At 41.7% G+C, this 19,589-nt stretch overlaps 2 protein-coding genes across 3 annotated transcripts; both read right to left on the reverse strand.

Moving 5' to 3' along the window:
* Positions 1 to 152: 152 nt before the first annotated feature.
* LOC311267504 (butyrophilin subfamily 3 member A3) lies at positions 153 to 5,281 on the reverse strand. Its single transcript, XM_084370597.1, has 10 exons — positions 5,077 to 5,281; positions 3,599 to 3,681; positions 2,448 to 2,546; positions 2,179 to 2,280; positions 1,925 to 2,059; positions 1,687 to 1,824; positions 1,535 to 1,586; positions 1,423 to 1,449; positions 1,149 to 1,175; positions 153 to 1,062 (listed from the first exon to the last, which is right to left on the reverse strand). The coding sequence occupies exons 2-10, from the start codon at positions 3,656 to 3,658 to the stop codon at positions 506 to 508; spliced, it is 1,197 nt and encodes a 398-aa protein (XP_084226723.1). The 5' UTR covers positions 3,659 to 3,681; positions 5,077 to 5,281; the 3' UTR covers positions 153 to 505.
* A 2,315-nt stretch (positions 5,282 to 7,596) lies between these two features.
* LOC311268666 (uncharacterized protein) lies at positions 7,597 to 15,178 on the reverse strand. 2 transcript variants are annotated; one of them, XM_084372422.1, is made up of 5 exons: positions 14,915 to 15,178; positions 13,983 to 14,092; positions 11,227 to 11,319; positions 10,808 to 10,978; positions 7,597 to 8,580 (listed from the first exon to the last, which is right to left on the reverse strand). In XM_084372422.1, the coding sequence occupies exons 1-5, from the start codon at positions 15,039 to 15,041 to the stop codon at positions 8,410 to 8,412; spliced, it is 672 nt and encodes a 223-aa protein (XP_084228548.1). In that variant the 5' UTR covers positions 15,042 to 15,178; the 3' UTR covers positions 7,597 to 8,409. The 2 variants fall into 2 exon arrangements, with proteins under 2 accessions (XP_084228548.1, XP_084228547.1); XM_084372421.1 differs by having other exon boundaries at positions 10,808 to 10,981.
* Positions 15,179 to 19,589: the final 4,411 nt, after the last annotated feature.

Here is a 19,589-nt window from a genome sequence, read left to right on the forward strand (position 1 = left end):
TAAGACTGGCTGCCTGTGCATGGTTGCTAATCCAGCTCTATATAAATGCTGTCTCTGTGTATCAACCGTGTGCCACACACTTCAGCTCTTCTCTTCAAATTCCTCTTCTGTGTATGCTGCAGAGTGATTGCACTAATAAACAGACCAAAAAATAAGACATGGATTTGGTTTATTCATTATTCACAGCAATGCATTCTTAATGCAGGATTAGTATTGCACAGTACATTACATTAATACTACAGGGTTCCTTTCAAATATATGAAAATACATCATGTATGTGAGCGAAGAGCAGCGTGAGAGCTCTATAGTGAGGGACAGGATGCAACGATCACAGTAAAGCAGCAGCAGCATAGAGCGTGGTCACTTAGTGGAGCTATTCAATAGCACAATGATGGTGTTTTACATCAGGATCTCTGATTCATCCCAGTGATTATTATATAACCTGATTGTTAGACTTTATAATGATATCTAATGGATTGTAAAGGAGGAGGTGGCAGAAGGAGACTCAACCCCAGAAGCAGGGTGAGGGGCAGAGACGCTGGGTCTTAGCTGCTGGAGACTTGATCACCAGATCCTTGACGATCTCCACCGTGCCAAACAAGGGGAAGAGCTTCTCGTCAAAGCTCTCGTTGTAGGTGTAAATGTGGCAGTGTTTGTCCACGTCATAGAAGGACAGCTGGCCACGGTCGTAGTCGAGGTAGATGCCCACCTTGCGGGGGATGAGGCCGGGCGGCAGGGCGGTGAAGGGCACCGTCAGCGCCTTCAGCTCAGTGCCCCTCTCCAGCCGCAGGGTCAGGTAACCCGTATTCGTGTTCAGGGACTTGAAGCCTTTCCTCAGGGCCACCTCTTTGGCCACGCCCAGCCTCCAGTCCCGCTCACCCACCTCCACCTCCCAGTAGTGGCGGCCGGAGCTGAAGCCCTCCACAGCGGAGGCGCACCACCAGCCGTCGAAGCGTTGGTGGTAGTTGGGAACATCCTTCCTCTCAAAGCCACAGCGCATCTTCTTGTCGTCGGTGATGAGCAGGTCAGGGTTGGCTGTGTCCAGATCCAGAGTCACCTCCACTAGAGGGAAACGTCGAGAGGTTTAAATCACCAGATAGGATCAGTAAATTATACTGACTGTTCATTTAATTAAGTGAATGCTGTACCTGCAGCATCTGAGATCCAGTCCCACACTGCAGAAAAAAAAAAAAGGGAGGCAGACAGCTGATGTTACAGAATCAGAGCACTGTGCAGTCAGTGTGGAGATCTACGCTGTATCAGTATTCAGGGGCATTACATAAGCTACTGTAATGATGAGAATGTTTCTGTCTGCACTGAAAGCTCCCAAAATTTTAACTAATGCTTTGACGGCAAACATCCATGTGAACAACAAGGCCATTGTAGCGTTACACACAAAATGGATGCTGATATATCGCTCACCTGGTTGAGGGATGTAGGATATGGCACCTGTAAGGAGACAATAACAGCATCATAAGGAGGTAAAAGTAGATTCGTGACAAAATACAGCTGGATTCAGCATTGATTTACAAACCGATCTTCTGAGTCTTCTGCTTCCACATGAGCCACTGCTGCGGTATGGTGTCCTGCACGGTCACACCAAACACACTTGTGTTACACCTGCACAATCAACAGATGGACCACAGGAGTTGACAATGCTATATGAACTATTTCATGGACTCCTACCTTATCTGGGCGCTGCACGATTAAAGTCCACATAACCAGCTCCATAGCCGTCAGCAGATTGGGCGCTCGGCCCCAGCGCCAGGCTGACTGCAGGTCGTCCAGGACCTTTGCCACAGGCTCCCCGGGCCACACACTTTGCTGCAGGATGGCCAATGTGAATAAAACATGTCTATTGAGTACATGTGTGTGTGTTTAAAGGGGTTCACTGAACAGGAAGTGTTATTTGAATATTTCCCACCTCAGGCTGAGCTCTCAGGTCCTTGATCCAGTTGAGGATGACAGCTTTGGCCTCCAGCAGGTCCTGCTCGTTGATCATATCAGGGTGTTTGCCCTCATCCATCTCGGGCCAGCCATCTGTCTGCATGGGCCTCTTCTGCACACAGAAACACACATACCGCTAGTGAACAAAACTCCTCTACATCTTGAGCGAGTATCGTCATATTCGGTCTGTATACTCTCTCCTGGAAATAATTGACATTCTCAGATAAGCACCTTGCTCTCCAACATGGAGGCCCACTGTAGGATGAAGACCCTGCAGAGAGAGGTGGGCCAGGTGTCATCCAGCTTCCAGATGTTCTCCAAGACTGTAGACCTCTGCAGAGGCAAAACAGACAACAAGCTGGGGTCGGTGATGGAGGCAGAGACAAACCCTTGCGGTCTCCAGGCCCCTCATTGTTATAAGTTGTTACAGGACAAAGGAAAGAGATGTTTTTTAACATCCATGGCCAAAACAATTTCCGTTTGAATGAGTGAGTTGTTACCTGGCATACTCGGCTGAGGTCTCGAGCCAGGTCCATAATAAACAGCTGATCCTCATCAAGAGGCTCCCTCTTCTCCGTCTGTGCTCTCTTGTGAGATTCCTGTGAGGAAATTCAAAGATCAAGGGGTTTTCTGTGGGAAACGGTTCAGGAATGTATGGAAGCCCAGTGCTGCCAATGTACCGAAAACAAAGATCCTGTATGCCTGTGTTATAATGAGACGCTATCTCAAAATAACGACATAGTATCTCAATAATCATTTCAAAATAATGAGAAACTTTATCAAGAAAGTACACACTTATCTCGAAATAATGACTTGATATTTCAAGATAATGACACAGAATTTCAAATAATGAGTTAATATCTCAAAATATTGATGTAGTATTGTAAACAAATGACTTATTATCTCAAAATAATAACTTAGTACCTCAAAAATAACTTAGTATCTCATAATAATGAAAAACTTCCTTGAAAATAATGACTTTATGTCAAAATAATGACTTAATATCTCAAAAGTGATGACTTAGTGCCTCAAAATAACGTCAAACTTTCTTGTGAGAGTCTTTTTTAGTGATTATTTCTAGATAAGCATGTCATTGGTTGCTCATTATTTTCAGACACTGACTCACGTTGAGATACTGTGTAATTATCTGCGATACTAACTTATCATTATGAGACACTGAGTCACTTTACAAGAAAGTTTCTCGTTATAATGACTTGCAGGATCTTTTTAATCACATTGGTGGAGAGGGGCTTTCATAGAAAAAGGGAAGAGTTCTCATTAAAAAAAAAAAAAGTGACGTTTGAAGGACATTAATGCGGCCTTACAAGTGCCTTACAGAGTAATAAGGTCAGACTAGAAGGGAGCTGGTCACTCAGCCTGATCAACATGCACATCGCGGCTCTGTTCCCGTCAGCAGAAAAAGAAAGACACCCCTCCCTGCCGGACTCTCTGCCTGCCTTGATTAATCTCCCCAACAACTCTCCGCACACAGTCGCTCTCTGTTGTTACATTAAACCAGGAGAGGAGAAACGTGTGCAGTCACATGGCATGCTAAAAATGTTGTCATGTCAACTGCCTTCTTATGTATGAAGATGACCCAAAAAAACAGGTCGGTACACTAAACACACGATGTTGCAGCGAAACGTGATACCTTTATCTTGGCCGTTAAGGTTTTGGCCGGCTCCACCATGAAGTGAAAACACTGCATCATCTTGGCTGGTGTGTAATAGGGTCCTGCAGTGAATAACAGAGATATGTGTTAGCTTAGAAAACTGCATGATCCACCTGCAAAAGCTCCATTATTTGTTCTTGTTAGCAGCCTTAACAGCTTGGTAGGATGTCACAGGTTATATATATAAGACCACTTGTACTTTACCACTGTTTAATAACTCACCAAGCATTAAAAGGCAATATATTCCAGATGCATTATTAGTTTTGGTCTCGTCATCCTACCGGCCTTCAGTCATCCTGTTAACTGGGACACCTCTAATGTTTACTGCCAAAACACCAGTATGTCATGTAAATCATTGAACACGTGATGGAAAAGTTCACACGGCCCTCCAGAAAAACAAAACACCAGAGCGTGATCACAACAGCTTATTACAGGTCTGCGCGTTGTTAATATCTGTCCCGGCGGAGATTAAAGGTTTCCTCTGGTGAGACACGGAGGTTTTAATTCAGGAGGCCGCAGCAGAGTGATCATTAACTGGAGCTGAGTCGTGCAGTAAATGCAGGCAGTCTGAAACGTGACTGGCACCGCACACTTCCAGGACCACAGTGGTGATTACTCAGCTGCTGTCTGCCTCGCTCCCTCTCTCTTTCTGTCTCACTCACACATTTACTCTTTTTACCCCCCTCTCTCTCTCTCTCTCACTTTCTCTCCATCCTCCTCTGCAGAACAGGAGCTCAGCCTGCGTCTGGTTGGCACAGAGAGGCACTCAGGACCACAAGTCTCAGCAGGTTTTCGTGCCAACCCAGACTGAGGATGATGACGAATTAATCCGCACTCGCACGTCAGTGGTCACCTCCATTTCATTTTTTACAAAAACATAAAAACATATAAACAGACATGGTTTGATTGAAGTTATTCAGGATGGTAAAAAAATTTTTTTAAAAATGGCCCATATCAGCTCAGTCAAGCTGCAGCACTCCTCAGTAGGTGGCTCATATTTTGTCTTCAGGTACAGTGTCTGCAGCAATCTTGATACACACAACGCTGAAGGCCAGAATATTCAATTAAATCACATTTAAGCGTCCAGATATCACGCTACGACGACAGGAAACATGCTAGGAAGCATCTGAAAACCAAACGCTCCCTCAGACAGCTCTATCAATGTCGTGGGAAAACATGACCAGGCAGTTTTTTGCAGTGTGAGAGCGACCCAGTTAGAGGCCAGCTGATCACTGCGCATGAGGTAAACACACACCTGCCGTGTGACTTTGCGGCAAAAACCAGGATTAAATATGCAGTGCAACTCCTTACGGACGCTGCAAGCTGATACATGCATGTAACAGACTGACACATTGGACAGGTTTGTGTTGGTAATGTCATGTCAGCCGTCCCTGCAGTGCGTCCTGCGCATCAACACAAACAACACGAGCCGCGGCTGATCGTGACGCACAGCTTACCTCTCTGCTCAGACGTCTGGTGAACAAGTTTTCTTCTCCTCCTGCGTTTAAAGCGAGCAGCCGCCCGGTGCACTGAGTCTTCAGGCTGTGTGCTGCAGTGTCTGACTTGTTTACATACCAGACTGACGCTCGGCCGCTCGGGCAGCGTCGGTTTTCTTCGTCGGTGACGAAAGAGATTCTGCGGCGGACAGAGCGCGCCGCCATGTTTGTAAGGTCGGTGTGATGCTGGCAGGTTTAAAGGGGCACTGTGTTGTTTTTTGGGGAAGACATTTTAATTAGAAGGTAAACATCTTTATTGGCTGATTGTTTTATGCCTAAGAAAAGTGAATAAACAAACTCAAACTGACCTTAAAGGACAACACAGCGGCATACTGTTTTACTTTGTTTATATGTGGCGGACCCTGCCACCTTTCTAGCTTCAGACAGTGTGTTTATTCACTTATGGAATAGATAAATATTTTGAAGTTTGTATTATTACCTCATTGTTATAAAATATTAAATTTTAAATATTAACATTTTCCACGAACCTCTACTCTAAAAAACGACATAGTGCTCCTTTAAAGGGAAAACCTCATCCACAGAAGAGTCTGGCTGTTGTTAATAACTTAGTAAATTTACTGCAGTTAATATAATTTTCAGGTAGTTTTATTTTTTTTAATATATATTTTCTGCTACTTTAGTCCTCTTTTCAATATTTCAGAGGAAGCTGTTGTACTTTTTACTGCACATCATTTATATCACAGCTGTAGCATTGCGACCTGCCTGACAGCATATAAAGTTAAAATGAGCTCCACTTCAACCAGATATGACATTAAACTGCTTCTTACTTGTTTGCAGATCCGTAATAATAATCCTATAACATCATCAAATAAAATATTACTCAAGGGACAGTCTGCTGCTTTGGATACCTCTAGTACATTGTTTTAATACTTCTGTACTCCCATCTAAGTAATGTTTTTAAAATAATGTATTATTGTGTTTTCTTCCTCCCATCGTCCATTGCACATTTTTTATACTTTTGACACAATTAAAATTAATAACTGACAAAAAGTGACTAAAGAGACCCACAAGAATGAGGAAGCGTCTGAAGGGACACTGGGTTTGATGATGGGCCAGGAGTACCCGGCAGTCACACACTATATATTAAAGAGATGTTTATCAGACAATTTATCCTTCCTAGTAGATTATGTCTAATATATTTTCTTGTTTCAGAGGCTCTTGTTAGTCAAAAATACATTTTAGAGTTTCTAAACCTCTTTAAAAACTCTCTTTTAAAAAACGCAGGCTGTCAAGCGCACGCCAAACCAACAGGTGGCAATATAACCTCTACTGTAAAGCCACGTTGGCCAATCAGACGCCCGCCAAACAAAGGAGACAAGCCAAAAAAACCTGGTTTTCCTGTCTACACTTTAACACTGAAAACGGGATTTCTGAATATCTTCACCCTAGCAGGAGTTATCTAAAAGCTCAGTTTTCAGTGACTGAAACGTTGTTTACGTGTGTACAGAAGGCCACAGAAAAAGCTTTGTTTTAAGAAATACATGTGTACGTGTCTTAAGGCCTCAGACACCCACACAATGCATGTGTCTGTGTGGTTTGCTCATTGTTCTCCACATCCTCCCCAGCAGCTCGTCCCTACAAAGAGGTCACTTCTTGTGCTCTTAAGGTGTAATAGTGAGTAACTTCAGCGGGACTTGAAGTGATGAAGGTGCTCTGAATTTACACCTGATTCACATTCACAGTAGGTTGGAGTTGCTGCCCCCCTCTGGCTGCGTGATCATAGACTTGATATGAGAAACATCAGTGACACATGAAATATTTTTAAGGTTTGCTGCTTATTTCTTGTTAAAAGGTCAGACTCATAATCACTGTTCTGTATCTCAGATCATCACGTCAAACACATAAAACTTATATGTATTACACATAAGATAAAAAACATTTGAACTCTTCCAAGAGTGCAAAAGTAATTTCTTTTTTAGATAGTGACGTCAGAGATGATAAGGTCAAGGCGGGTTGTGAGCTAATACGAGACTCGTGTTTTATTCACATACAGTGATATCTTTGTCTCGGCTGAGGTCTGTGGATATCTTCTTTCACTTTCGACAGTAAACACGGTCATATGATCCATTATCAAATACCTCCTGCCAACAACAGGCTTTTCTTTACCTTCTGAAATCTGATACACTCTATATTTATATAGTATTCATCACGCTCCTTGTTTGGCTTGGATGTGCATGCGCACTCCTATTTTTGCACAGGTATTTCTCAGGAAATTAATTTAGAACGGAGGAAGAATTCTCTTGAATTTTCCTCTCAGTTTTTCACACCCACGCATAACGGATGTACTGTAAAGCCAAGGGAGTACAACAAATACCTCTGTCTGAGGTCAGCCTCACTATAAGTAAGGTTGTTTCTAACTACTGATATTTATGCTTTTATGTTAATATTCACAACGTGCCACTGTTATAATTACAATAGTCCATCAACAAAACAATAAAATGTTTATTACGTTTGCTTTCACACGAGAAATAATGAGGAGCCACTCATCGTTCTTCAATAAATAAAGCACATGGCAATGTGCAGGACAAACATTTGGCATGTGTACACGAAGAACAACAAAACAGGTCGTGACAAGAAACTCTCTGTTGTTTTCATTTCACATTCACCCGGCTTCACTCTGAAGCCTTCTGGAGGACAAAACAACAGAGACCACACTCAAAAAGGATCAAATGTTTGATACAAAAGTGAGAAATCATACAGTAATTATTGTGATATTCTTCTTTTTATAACTTCAGGGAAGGCACTCTCATTAGCACCTTTATAAATTCTCCCTCTCACAGGCTGAAGCACATGCTGGAGCAGTATGGCACAGATTCAGCAGTCTACAGAAACATCCTTCACCGCAACTCCTCATCAAACCTGTCCATGATAACCTTCCTAAGCAAACAGTGAGGCCTCTGGCTCAGGGACAGCTTGATAAACACAGCAAAGACAAGTGTTGACATATAATATAATCACCAAAGTAAATAGTGGATCTCTTTTTGGCATGATTTAGACCTGTAGTCTTGAAGATGTACCAGCCACCTCAGAAAATGTTTATATCCAGTTATTTTCTTTAGAAATTCATCAGCACAGTCAGTGTTTTTAACATTCAGATCTGCACAGCCAACGGTTGTATTTGGTTGCTCCATGATCAGCCGTCTGTCAACATAAACTCAGTCTTGAGGTATTTGAATCAGCTTGTGACCCAATCTTTGACGTTCATAGTCCCTCCATCCGTATAAGGCTATCAAATGTTCCCTCTCATCCGGTAGCTGGATCACATGATCAGAGTCACACAGGAAGAACGGTGCTGTTGGTGTCAGAGCTGACGGGATGAGGTGTGTCGGCCACTGCTGTGTTGGTGTAGATGCTTTGAGGAGGGTGGAGGTCCAGACTGGATGAGAGGATGGTGTACGGCAGCTCCACGGACTGCCGGATACTCTCTTCATACGTTGGAGGAGGCTGAACGAGACAGATTTTTAGGACAAGTTGAAAACACACCCACTTTATGGCCACTTTATGAGGTACACATGTACATATAGTGTCATGCAATCTAATGTAACTTCTCAGTCATAAAGTCTACTTTTTAGTATCTGGTATCTTTAAGTACAATGAGATGCAGTGCCAAGATCTGGTGATCTTAACGTTGGTTAAGCCAAGGCTGTAGTCAGGATTTTAGAAATACGGAGTAGTCCGAAGTCTGAAAAATTGACTAAAAACCCTGAATTAAGTCTCAATTCTTATATTATTTGGATTTTTAAAAAAAACATTTTATTTATTTCATTAACTGCCCAGTTTTATTTTCTGTAAATTTTATTTCCCAACGTGTCTCATGTCTTAAACATATTTTTCAAAGATGACTATCTTCCTTAGTTAGGAAACACTATTTTCAGCATTCAGCAGAAGGAACATTTTCTCAACCCATAAATACAATCTCATCAATCTTTTATTTGGCTAAAAATAGTCAAATTTAATGTATAGAAATACTGGAAACAGCCTGTAAAATACCCATTGTTGCAGAAAGAAACAAACTCCTGGTTCCTAAAACACCTAAATTCCCAGAAAGAATTACAGAGGACATGACCTCAGTGTCCTCAATGGTAGCTACAGCCATATGTTAAGCAGTTGGGTGATACAGGGCTATTAAGTTTGATTGATATTGATTGATTTGATTGAATTAAAGGAGACTGTTGAGCCTTTGTGGAGGAATGAGCTCTACTGAGTGCCATTCAAGTTTCCTCGGGAGTTGGAGGAGACCAAAAACAGAGCTAAAAAAGAGTAAATGTTTGACTCACAACAAATTTTATTACTATACAGGATGCATAGCAATGAGGTTATATGTATCTAATAGTGGCTGTAATATGATGAGGGTGAAACAGAGTAAACCCTGTTGTAGTCCCATCCCACCAGACTACAGAGCAGCTTCTGAGACTCCTCAATCCATCCTCAGCACTCCATAAAAAAATACATTAAAGTCAGAATCTGTGCCCGGTGACGGGCATTAAGAAGAACTGTAATAACTAGAGCCAATCTTCTCACTGATGTTTAATATGCAGGTTATATTGAGGCAGCAGTATTAAACTGAGACTGTTTCATAATTAATCGAAAGGAAAGGATTTTTTTTTTAATTTTAAGGGAAATTAAAGCATCAGAACAGCTGACAGAACGTTATCCTGGTAGGATGAGTGTTGTTATGAAAGCATCCCGAGGTCTGATATCTCTCCCCAAAAATAAGTGGAATACGTTTTTTATTTACATGAACAATGAATTTGTCTCCACGGCGGACGTCTGGAAGATGTTTCTTCCAATGCATTATCTTTCTGATCACATTGGGCAGATTCACGCTGCCTGACTGAGTCTTCTTATCTTTTAATTGCTTGGGGACCCTCAGGCGACAAAGAGCAACCCTACAACCCTGCCCTCTGTCTGATCCACACACACACACACGCAACACACACACCAGGCCGCAAAGTTTTACTACTATCCTGCCTCTGGCCACGGGACAGACAGGGGTAAATTAAGGGGCCATCATTTGAACTCTAGCATGTCTAAAAGAGGGGGGAGGGCGACTTCTCTAGTGATGGGTTGTCTGGAGAGTAACGTGTGTGAATGTGCTCTCTTTGTGTGTGTGTGTGTGTGTGTGTGTGTAAGAGATGGGCAGTCATGCTAGCGACTGTTTAATTAGGGAAAAAAACGGGAGGTCAAAGAAGAAGAAAAACAGTAGAAGACAGGAGCACAAAGCTGCATTCCCGCGTACTGTTTGCACTCAGGATGCAGGCTTTAATTATGTTTGATGTGCCGTTTTCTCATTACCTTGTTTGCTCAAGCGTTGTGGGAGTCAAAAGCTCAGCGAAAGATCAACACGGTAAAACCTTGAAACGCGACTGCCAGCACAAATCAGCTGTGAGCGCCAGATGAGCTGATAGTGCATCCTGTTTACTGCAGTCTAATCTGTGAGCGAGCTCTTGTTACAATATCGCATGACAGCTCGGTCATAATACTTCTTATTATCTCTTTTCGTTGTGAGACAACAGATGAGGGGGGGGGCATAAAAAGATTCAGCATCCTTTGAAACTGTAATAGGAGTAAAATACCTTCTCTATTGCCAGGCTTTACAACAGCACCTGAAACACTTCATTGTCAGAGCATTTGTGACTGTATCGCGGTTCTAATCCCTAAATTAACCTACCTCAGTCACAATGGGTCCATTGAGACCGAAGCGGTCTGCGATCATCATGTGGATCTGCCTCTGGCGGTCCTTCTTTCGGACGCTCTCGTAGGAGGGGAGCCTCGGCATGGGGGCCTCCAGTGTGGGCAGGCTGTAGCTGGAGGGCAGGCCAATGTAGAACAGCTGACCCGCCTGCTGAGGCCCGAACACAGAGTGACAGTCATGAGGGACAGGAAACAGAAGCTTTTATGTGCTAACGATTCATGGATAATGGTCCAAATATACCATGTCACTGAGACCCACTTTGAACCCGGAGAGAGCCAGATCTACCCACTGATGTGTGTGATGTTGGGTTGTGTTGCAAGAGGGGACTGAGAGTGTGTCTCAACAGCGAACACAGGAAGGAACAATGATGCCAGTGCACTGATGGGCTCTCTCACCTGAATGTTGTTGTCATCCAGGATCTGAGTCTGCTCGAGACAAGAAGATCCCACCAGTGTCTGCCTGCTGCTGTAGTACTGAGGAGGAGCATCCTGTAAAACGAACAGTAATGGCTGTCACAAGCGTGTCTCAGACCCTGTTTACACCAACATCGCTGGGTACACTAGCATAATGTTTTAGTCTCAAATAATTCAGAAGTCTCAAAGTCTCAAATAATTCAGAAGTTGTCACAGACAAAGTTTAAAAGTTTTTTCTTCACTCAACACCTCCCAAAATTGTGCAATTTTTCAAGGTAGTCTGGGGACACACTGGTTACTTTTCACTGTCTTTGCAAAATTTGACATGTTTAGTTCAAATGGTGGAATCAGTTGAGACAATGTTTTAAAACGGCTGCTAAATGTTGGTGAGTAACACGTACTTTAACACAAAAGCAGATGGGCCAGTACAGCGACGCTGCAACAAACTGACAAATGACTCAATGTGTTGCATCTAATGCAGAATTTGCGAGAAGGCACGAACGATTACGAATTTGCTGTAGCTGTTTCACAAAGTTTGCTACATTTCTCCGCACACTACAACTCTTGAAATTGCACAATTTCTTCAGGGGAGTCTGTGGATATTAGAGTTATCAGACAGCGTGTTTCCTGTGTATGCTATGTTTATCCATTCTGCCTGCTGCTGCTGCTTCTTGTTGTTTTGCAGAGGACTTCAGTTGAGTGACGCGTCCTTCAGTGTGTTTAATTATTAATTAAACTGTTTGTACTCATCAGTTTATGTTTTAATTACATGTTCTACATGGTGGTTCTTTGTCGCTCTGTCTAATACAGCAATTAGTCAGAAATCCACTCATTTCAGCCCAATTGACCAATTTTCATGCCTTGTTTAATCGCTGTAGACACTGGGTGGTTTAGCAATACCATAAATTATCCAATCAATAAGACGAACACCCTCTGATTTCCGTGCCTCCTCCCTGTCCCACCCCCTGTAAAACAGGACCTGTCAGAGTCTCACTGTATGAGGTTCAGGAATCCTGAAAAAAGGCCGCCAGGAAAGCTAGGTAATTGCCTCGGGTCTAAATGAGTCTCCTTTGTGTGGAGAACAATGTGATGTCCTACTGTGTCATCAGGGTCCCTAGGCAACAACCACACCGTGTGGCCTTTTCAGCGTCTCTCTATTCCCCTTGTAAGTGCAGCAGGTACCTCTTAACGAGCACACTCCAATACACATTAAGGCCTCGTATGTCATCGGGGAAGGTATTACAACAAAGTCAATTTGTTGCCTGACTGAGATTTAAATCCAGCGCGAGGATAAGAGCTCTCAGGTCAACATTTACTGAGCAGATACCCTCGGACTAAAAGGCAACAAAAGTCAGAGCTCACACTGGGAAGTATTGAAATATCAGATTTATCATTTTCCCAGGCTGCTTAAACAATGACATCACTTACACTGAGAGTGACGCACTCCGACGACCTTTGCCATAACCCTCACATCATTTCAGGGAGAGAAAGACGACTCCAAAAAGGTGATGTCAAAGGTCACTTTCCCTCACTGGTTTGTACTTTTAAGAGTCCCCAAAAAAAAAACTCCTTAGGAAGAGAGGGAAAAAAGGAGACTTGTCCTTTTGTCTCCTGCCATTGATTCAGCCAGTGTGAAAAAGCACAACCGTGTAAAATCAGTGTTGAAGTCGGGGGAGGACCCCAGCGGCAGCGTGCCTTTTTCACCACAGCAAACCTAAAGGAGATCCATTGTCCCCCTTGTGTTCCCAACACCCACAGTGGGAGCTGCCCACTATTCATGGTGCAAACTGAAGCAGGGAAAGGTATGTGACTATGAAGTTGAAGACATGAAATGTTCCACAGCAACACAATGAGCGAGTGTTTGTGTGTGTATCCCTCGGGGAATTACTTCACTTTCTGTCCCCTTGTAATAAAAAGCCTTTTTCTTTTAATTATGTCATATTTGAACGTCTGAAAACTATATTTGTGAAGACTCTTACATCCTCACCACACACAGCCAGTGTTATCTTATCAGTCACACCGTGTATGGATACAGCTGTAACTCAAGGTCAGCTTGCACCAGCTTGTACCAGTGAAACGCTCTGTTAGTTCCTTAAATGGGACAGCGCTGAGCTTCTCCATTAAAACCACAGCTGAACAGAACTTCCTGTCTGTTGTGGCGGGGGGTGGTGGTATGAGTTGTGCCTCTGCAATCCGGAGATAACACTCAAACTTCACCCCCGGGACTCACGGAGGTGAGAAACGAGTCAGGAAGAGGAAGCAGAGAGATGGGGCGACCAATGACCTGTCCCCATAGCAGCAGCGTGTTTACGTTTCCTTTTCACCTCATCCTGCAGCACAGCTGTCTTTAGTAGATGGAGAGATATGTGTAATGATGTAAAATGTCAAAAGATTAAGTTGTTGTTGTTAGAAGCGGGATCAGATTTGTAATGATTTCCTAACGCCGGTGCTGAACTAGCATCATGTTAAGTGCTAATTTTGTCCATTTCCATTAGAGTGGCTGTGGCGCTATCTCTGGAGGGCAGCTAATTTAACTGAGGCAAATTCATTCCCTGACAACGATCATATCAAGTTTATTCTAGTCCTTTTTCCCACAGCCATGCAAATTGAATCCGACACTTCTCTCCCTCTCAGTGTGATCTCAACAAGTTAACACACAGGTCACTTTAAAAGAGAAAACTCAGCACAAAAGCCACTTTCTCCCTTTTGTTTTGCTCTCTCTCTCTCTACGGTCTTACCATATCTGCATGTGGCCCCTGATAGGAGCGCAGTTTGCAACACTGAGGATCCTTGCGGTAAATAATGGACAGCAGCACCAGGATAACCCCGAAGAACACCAGGGAAGAAACTGCAGGAGAGACAGAAAGAAAGGAGGAACTGTTTGTTAATCACAGCCGAACAGACGCTGAGTCACAACCACGTCAAAACAACTCGCTCTGCTTGCGAAAGAGCGGCGTCAGAGCACTTTTAACAGTTTCGAATCGGCGGATTCTTAAAGTTTAGTCGAGCGGATTCACTTTGAGGACTTCTGATTGACAGCCTGTCGGTGCAATTTAAAGGTGTAATCTCTCTCTTTCACTCTGCCTGTCTATCAGAAACAATGACAGCCTGGAAATAATAGACTTGATAGACTTATTCTGTCATTACGCTGATTAGAGCTTGTGACAATCAAATTAGCTGCTGTCTGCTTTCACCGCATGTGAAAACTTGGAGGTAAAACACTTAAAATGCTGCAGTGTGGCCGGATTAAAGGAGCAATATGTAGTTTTGGGGGGGACATTTTAATCAGAAGAGAAGGATGTATATGTTTTATGCATAAACAAACTGAATAAACAAACTGACTTTAAAGGACAACACTGTTCTACTTTGTTTATATGTGGCGGACCCTACCACCTTTCTAGCTTGAAACAGCGTTGAGTCTGAGAACAGCTTGTTTATTATGGAAAAAAACACATTTCTGATTTTGTATTATTACCTCATTAATATTGTAAATATGAAAATTCTGAGTTTGAATTTCCTCTCTGAAACTACATTGTGCCCCTTTAAGTGCAAATCCTTCTTAGCGTGCAGACAAGTAAACATCTGTTGGATATCAAATGATTCAAATGACACATTTTAAAGGATGTCTGGCAAAATCTTCTTTCATTATAGTTAAAGAGTGTTTACTTACAGGATGCAGCGAGCACTGTGAGTTGATCCGACGTCAGCAGTGAGGAGGGGATGGTTGGACTTGTTGTGGACATTTCTTCTGTGTGAACTGTTATTGTTGCCCTCAGAAACGCTCCTGAACTCACCATCTTATATCTCAGAGGAGAAGAAAGCTTCTCTGTTGCCCTCCTCCTTCATCATCCTCTCCTCTCGCTCCAGGGCAGGCTGACAGTCCACATGTAGATGTGCGCTCCGTGAGTCGGACCAAACTCTGCTCCTGCTCTCAGTAAACATAAATCTCAGCCTGTGTGTGTGTGCGCGTGAGGATGAGGAGCTGGTGAAGCTCGCGCACTGACGCCCTCTGCGCTCCTCCGCGTGACGTCGCTCCGGCTCCGCAGGGTTTGGGGTTTATGGGCTGGCACTGTTAGGAAGCATCCGAAGCCAAGGAACTCATCACTTAGGCTAATTGACGTGGATTTTTTTTTTTTAAAAAGTCACGAAAAAGATTTCTTCTGACTTGTTAAAAAAAAAAAAAGCTTCCAAAATAACATTTAAAACACATTTTTACAACATATACCAGATAGGCTACTCCTTATTACACTGAGATCACACACCGATCATAAAGTAGATCCCCTAACTGCTGCTTCCTCCTCCTCCGCCGGCTATAATTAATCCAGCCGGACTAGTTAAACACACTGGATGCCTGAGAGGGACTCCCGTTACCCTGGAGACCGTGGGGGTCCCGTCCAGAGATGATTTCTATGCAAAGAGCCTAAATGAAGCGTTAGTATTCATGGATGGGAACTATAGAAAATTAGCATTCTTATTCAGCTGAAGATGCCTTTAAATCACTGCGTTTTTAGCATTGTTGAATCTTAAGCATTGGACGTCTGTCCTAGTTTTACAGGACAAGCTGTGGCATGAGAAAAGTCTCTTTTCCTTTTGTTTCATTTTAATCAGAAGTGGACATGACCTTGATCTTCCACACACCCCAGCCACTAAACTTCATATCAACTCTTGAGGCATTTGTAGAGAACCTGGTAAATTCATATGAGGAAGAGGCCTCACAATCCTCGATCATGACATATACACACTGGGGTCCAAAAGTCTGAGACCACAAGTCAGTTATTTCAGTAGAAATCAGCTTAAAATGTTGACTGATTCTTTGAATCCATGAACATCTTAGTATTTGGTATGTCCCCCTTTTGCTTTAAGACAGCGTGCACTCAAGCTGGCATGGACTCCACAAGTTTTTGCAAAACCTGATCACACAATGTTCTCCCAGCATGATTGGAAAGTGTCTTCAAACTTTCTAGTGACGTCCCAGTGCTTAGCTTTGTTACTTTATAACGCCTTCGGTTTTATCCAAAGCAGGGTCAGCAGACCAAGAGTTCATCTTTGCTTAGAATTGGACTTCTTACACGTTCGTTTACCTTCAGAAACCTACATTTTTATGATTATAACCACGTGTACAAGATATTTTCAACGTTGTCTCAGATGTTTGGTCCCCATAGTTATATATAAAGAATATAGATGATTTTTAACTGAAACTGTCTACCAGAGTAAATGTAAGGGACTCCTGTTATGATAAAATGTCCTGCGAATATATGGGCTAAATTAATTTGGGCTCATCAATGAATAAATTAGTTAGGGAACATTACATCACAGGTAGTTTGATTTAGACGTAAGAATAACTTCAAATAAATGTCTATCTTAAATATGATTTATTTATGAATCTACAGAACACTCTAAATAGATAACACATAAAAGTCAGAATATTTTCCCAAAATGACGAAAACTAGGTTAGTAGGATTATGTATGGTTTGCTTAATGTGTTTATGTTTGATGAAATATATAGGTTTCATTCCAGCTCAGTTTCACTTTATTCACAATAATATAATACATAGTGTAGATATATGAAATGGGACACCTTGATACGCGACCTGAAGCCTACAGAGGGAGTTGGGAGGAAGTCTTTATGTGTAATGTTTAAACTAATATACAGTGATTGCAGTCTTGAAGGCCACTGACATAAGAGTTGTTCTGTACCAGACATGTAATTGTCAATAAATACTGTAATTTTACCTGTTTTTTTTTTTAGGACAGATTAAATCAGCGATTTGCTTGTGACCCCTTAGAATAATGTGGCTCCTCATCACCGAGGCTTTAGTGTGGACCCCGCAAAACTCCTGGTGAAAGTATCAGTACCCTGACTCTACAGTTGGGCTCTTTAATTTAGTCTCTCTCCTTTCTCTCTGGAGCACTGTCTGTACGTGGATTACAATCATTATAACTCTCTGACATCATGGAACATAATTTGAACATTCTGTATCAACAAGTAAGCAAAAAGTCAAAACTCTGCTCAGAGTTGTTTTGTTGTGAGGCTTAGATTTAAAACATAACCACCAACCCTCTGTAATAAAACCACAATGGGAACTATTAAGAATTTAACCATTTAGAGGCAAACAGAGGCCAACTAATTTTCTAGCACGTGGGGAAGCTTAAATGGTACTCCATCAAGTTTTCTCCACCAGAGGGACGCCCCAGAGGGCTCTTTATTGTATATTGTTGCACACTGAGCCATCATATAGGGCACTTTATCATATTTTATCCACTATACAGGCATTCAAGAGGCACTTTTGTAATGTTATTTCCAAACATAGGGGTACTATACATTTTTTTATTTGCACTCACACTCTCAGGATATGAATGAAGATACATTAAGTGCTAATTTATCTTCTTCAGATAATTCAAGTGTTCACAAACATTACTTCACTGGTTTGATTTACATGTAGGCCTCGGAACAACTTCAAGTTATTCTTTTACGTCATCTTTTTATGAATCCACAACACACAGAGATTAAAGCAACGTTATGTAACTGTTGTATCTTAAAAAGATAAGAGATTCAGAATGATTGCTGGTGCAGTGTCTTGTAACAGGGTGAACGGTGTCTCTGCCCCCCATCACTTGTTTCTGCATTATGTAACCTCAGTGAGAGTGTAGGATCACAGCGTTACATGCATGTTTATTTCGAGATAAAACTTTTCAACACATAACGTAATGAGTTTTATTTGTAGTCAGCACCTACATTAAGTCTAGCATATTGTTTCAGACCTGGGATTTGTATTCACGACAGTGATGTTGCACTCAGAAACTGTAGGTGGCGCCAAATTGCACAAAATGCCAATTTCTACATTATGTTGCTTTAACATGTGAATTTTTCTTTCAAAAAAGAGAAGAAAAGGGTTGAAAATTAGTTTTATGTTTAGCGACAGGTGATTATGTTTAACGTTTGTAGTGACATGCTGTATTAAGGGTTGTCAAACTTGGTTGTGAATGGGTATTTATGTGTGATGCTTGTGTTTGTAGAAGCAGAGAGAAGGATAATACCTTGATCTAAACTTGTTGGATGACTACTGAGTCTGTGATTAATTGTGATATCCTTAATTTCGACCTGTGCTTTGTACCATATCAACCTTTCTGGGGGCTGATTGATATTTTCAATTATATATTTGCACTTGCACTGCAACTGCTGTGGTACTTGCTTTGGGATAAATAAAGTTCTATCTTTTTAAAAAAAAAATCTTTATACTACATAACAAAGGAGCAACAAAAACGGTTTTCTCTGAACAAAACACACAGTAGATAAATGTAAATATAGGCCCACTGTGTATTTACACAGAATTCACAGTTCATCAAAACAGATAACAACAAAAAAAGGTATGGTAACACTTTACGATAAGGTAAACAAAAACTTGGGTGTAGTCACTCAGGAATGAGTGAGGACTAAATCAGGAACGACATGATAATAAATGAAGCGTTAATGAGTAAGCCCTGAATCACTGTGATTAAAGGATTACATAGTAGATAATGATGAATTACTAGAGAACAGATTTGGAGATAACACATCACTGAATAATTAGGTAATGATTAGTTCATGCATGTCTGTGAATCAACATACTGACAACAAGCTGTTCCTGATTAACCATGAACCAGCAGCTGAGTGTTTTTAGAAAATAACTGTGAACTCCCAGGAAAAAAATGCTAATTGTCATAATCATGAAGTAATGAGGGACTACTTGTTATACTCGGTATGTTTCACTTTACTTGAAGGTACACAGAAAGAGTAATTTATGATTACTCTGAGTAATCTCTCTTTTGAGTGTTTGGTAATTAATGAATCATTTGCTTGTGACACACAATAGTTCGTTAAAAGTCAATCAAGAACAAGTCATGAAGAATGTGGCCAGTATGTCTATTCAGGGATATTCATGAACTAATCATTGCCTAACGATTCATCACTGTATTATCTCTCAGTCTGTTCTCTTACTCATCATTATCTACTATATAGTCCTTGGATATTGAAGAGTCACTAACTCTGTCATTTATATGGAAACGTCCTTTCTAGCCGTTACAGAAAAAATACAGCTGAAAAACACTTGAGACCTAAATTCGTTTCATATTTTATATCAAAATAATAGGTTATTTGAACAATTACTGCCTGTTGAGCCATCAATTTGGCAATATTTGCTTTTCCATCAATTATTTAACAATGCAAGCACCACAGAACTACTTGTCCCACAGTCATGTAAAGAAGGAAGGTGCTGTAGTTTGAGTTCAAAACCATGTTTTCTGCCATTTCTAATGCAATAATGTTGACATCACTTGCTTTGACCTATTTCCTGAATATTTTTGAA

This window comes from Pagrus pagrus (assembly GCF_965226575.1).
Source record: "Pagrus pagrus genome assembly, chromosome: 13".
Classification (NCBI taxonomy): domain Eukaryota; kingdom Metazoa; phylum Chordata; class Actinopteri; order Spariformes; family Sparidae; genus Pagrus; species Pagrus pagrus.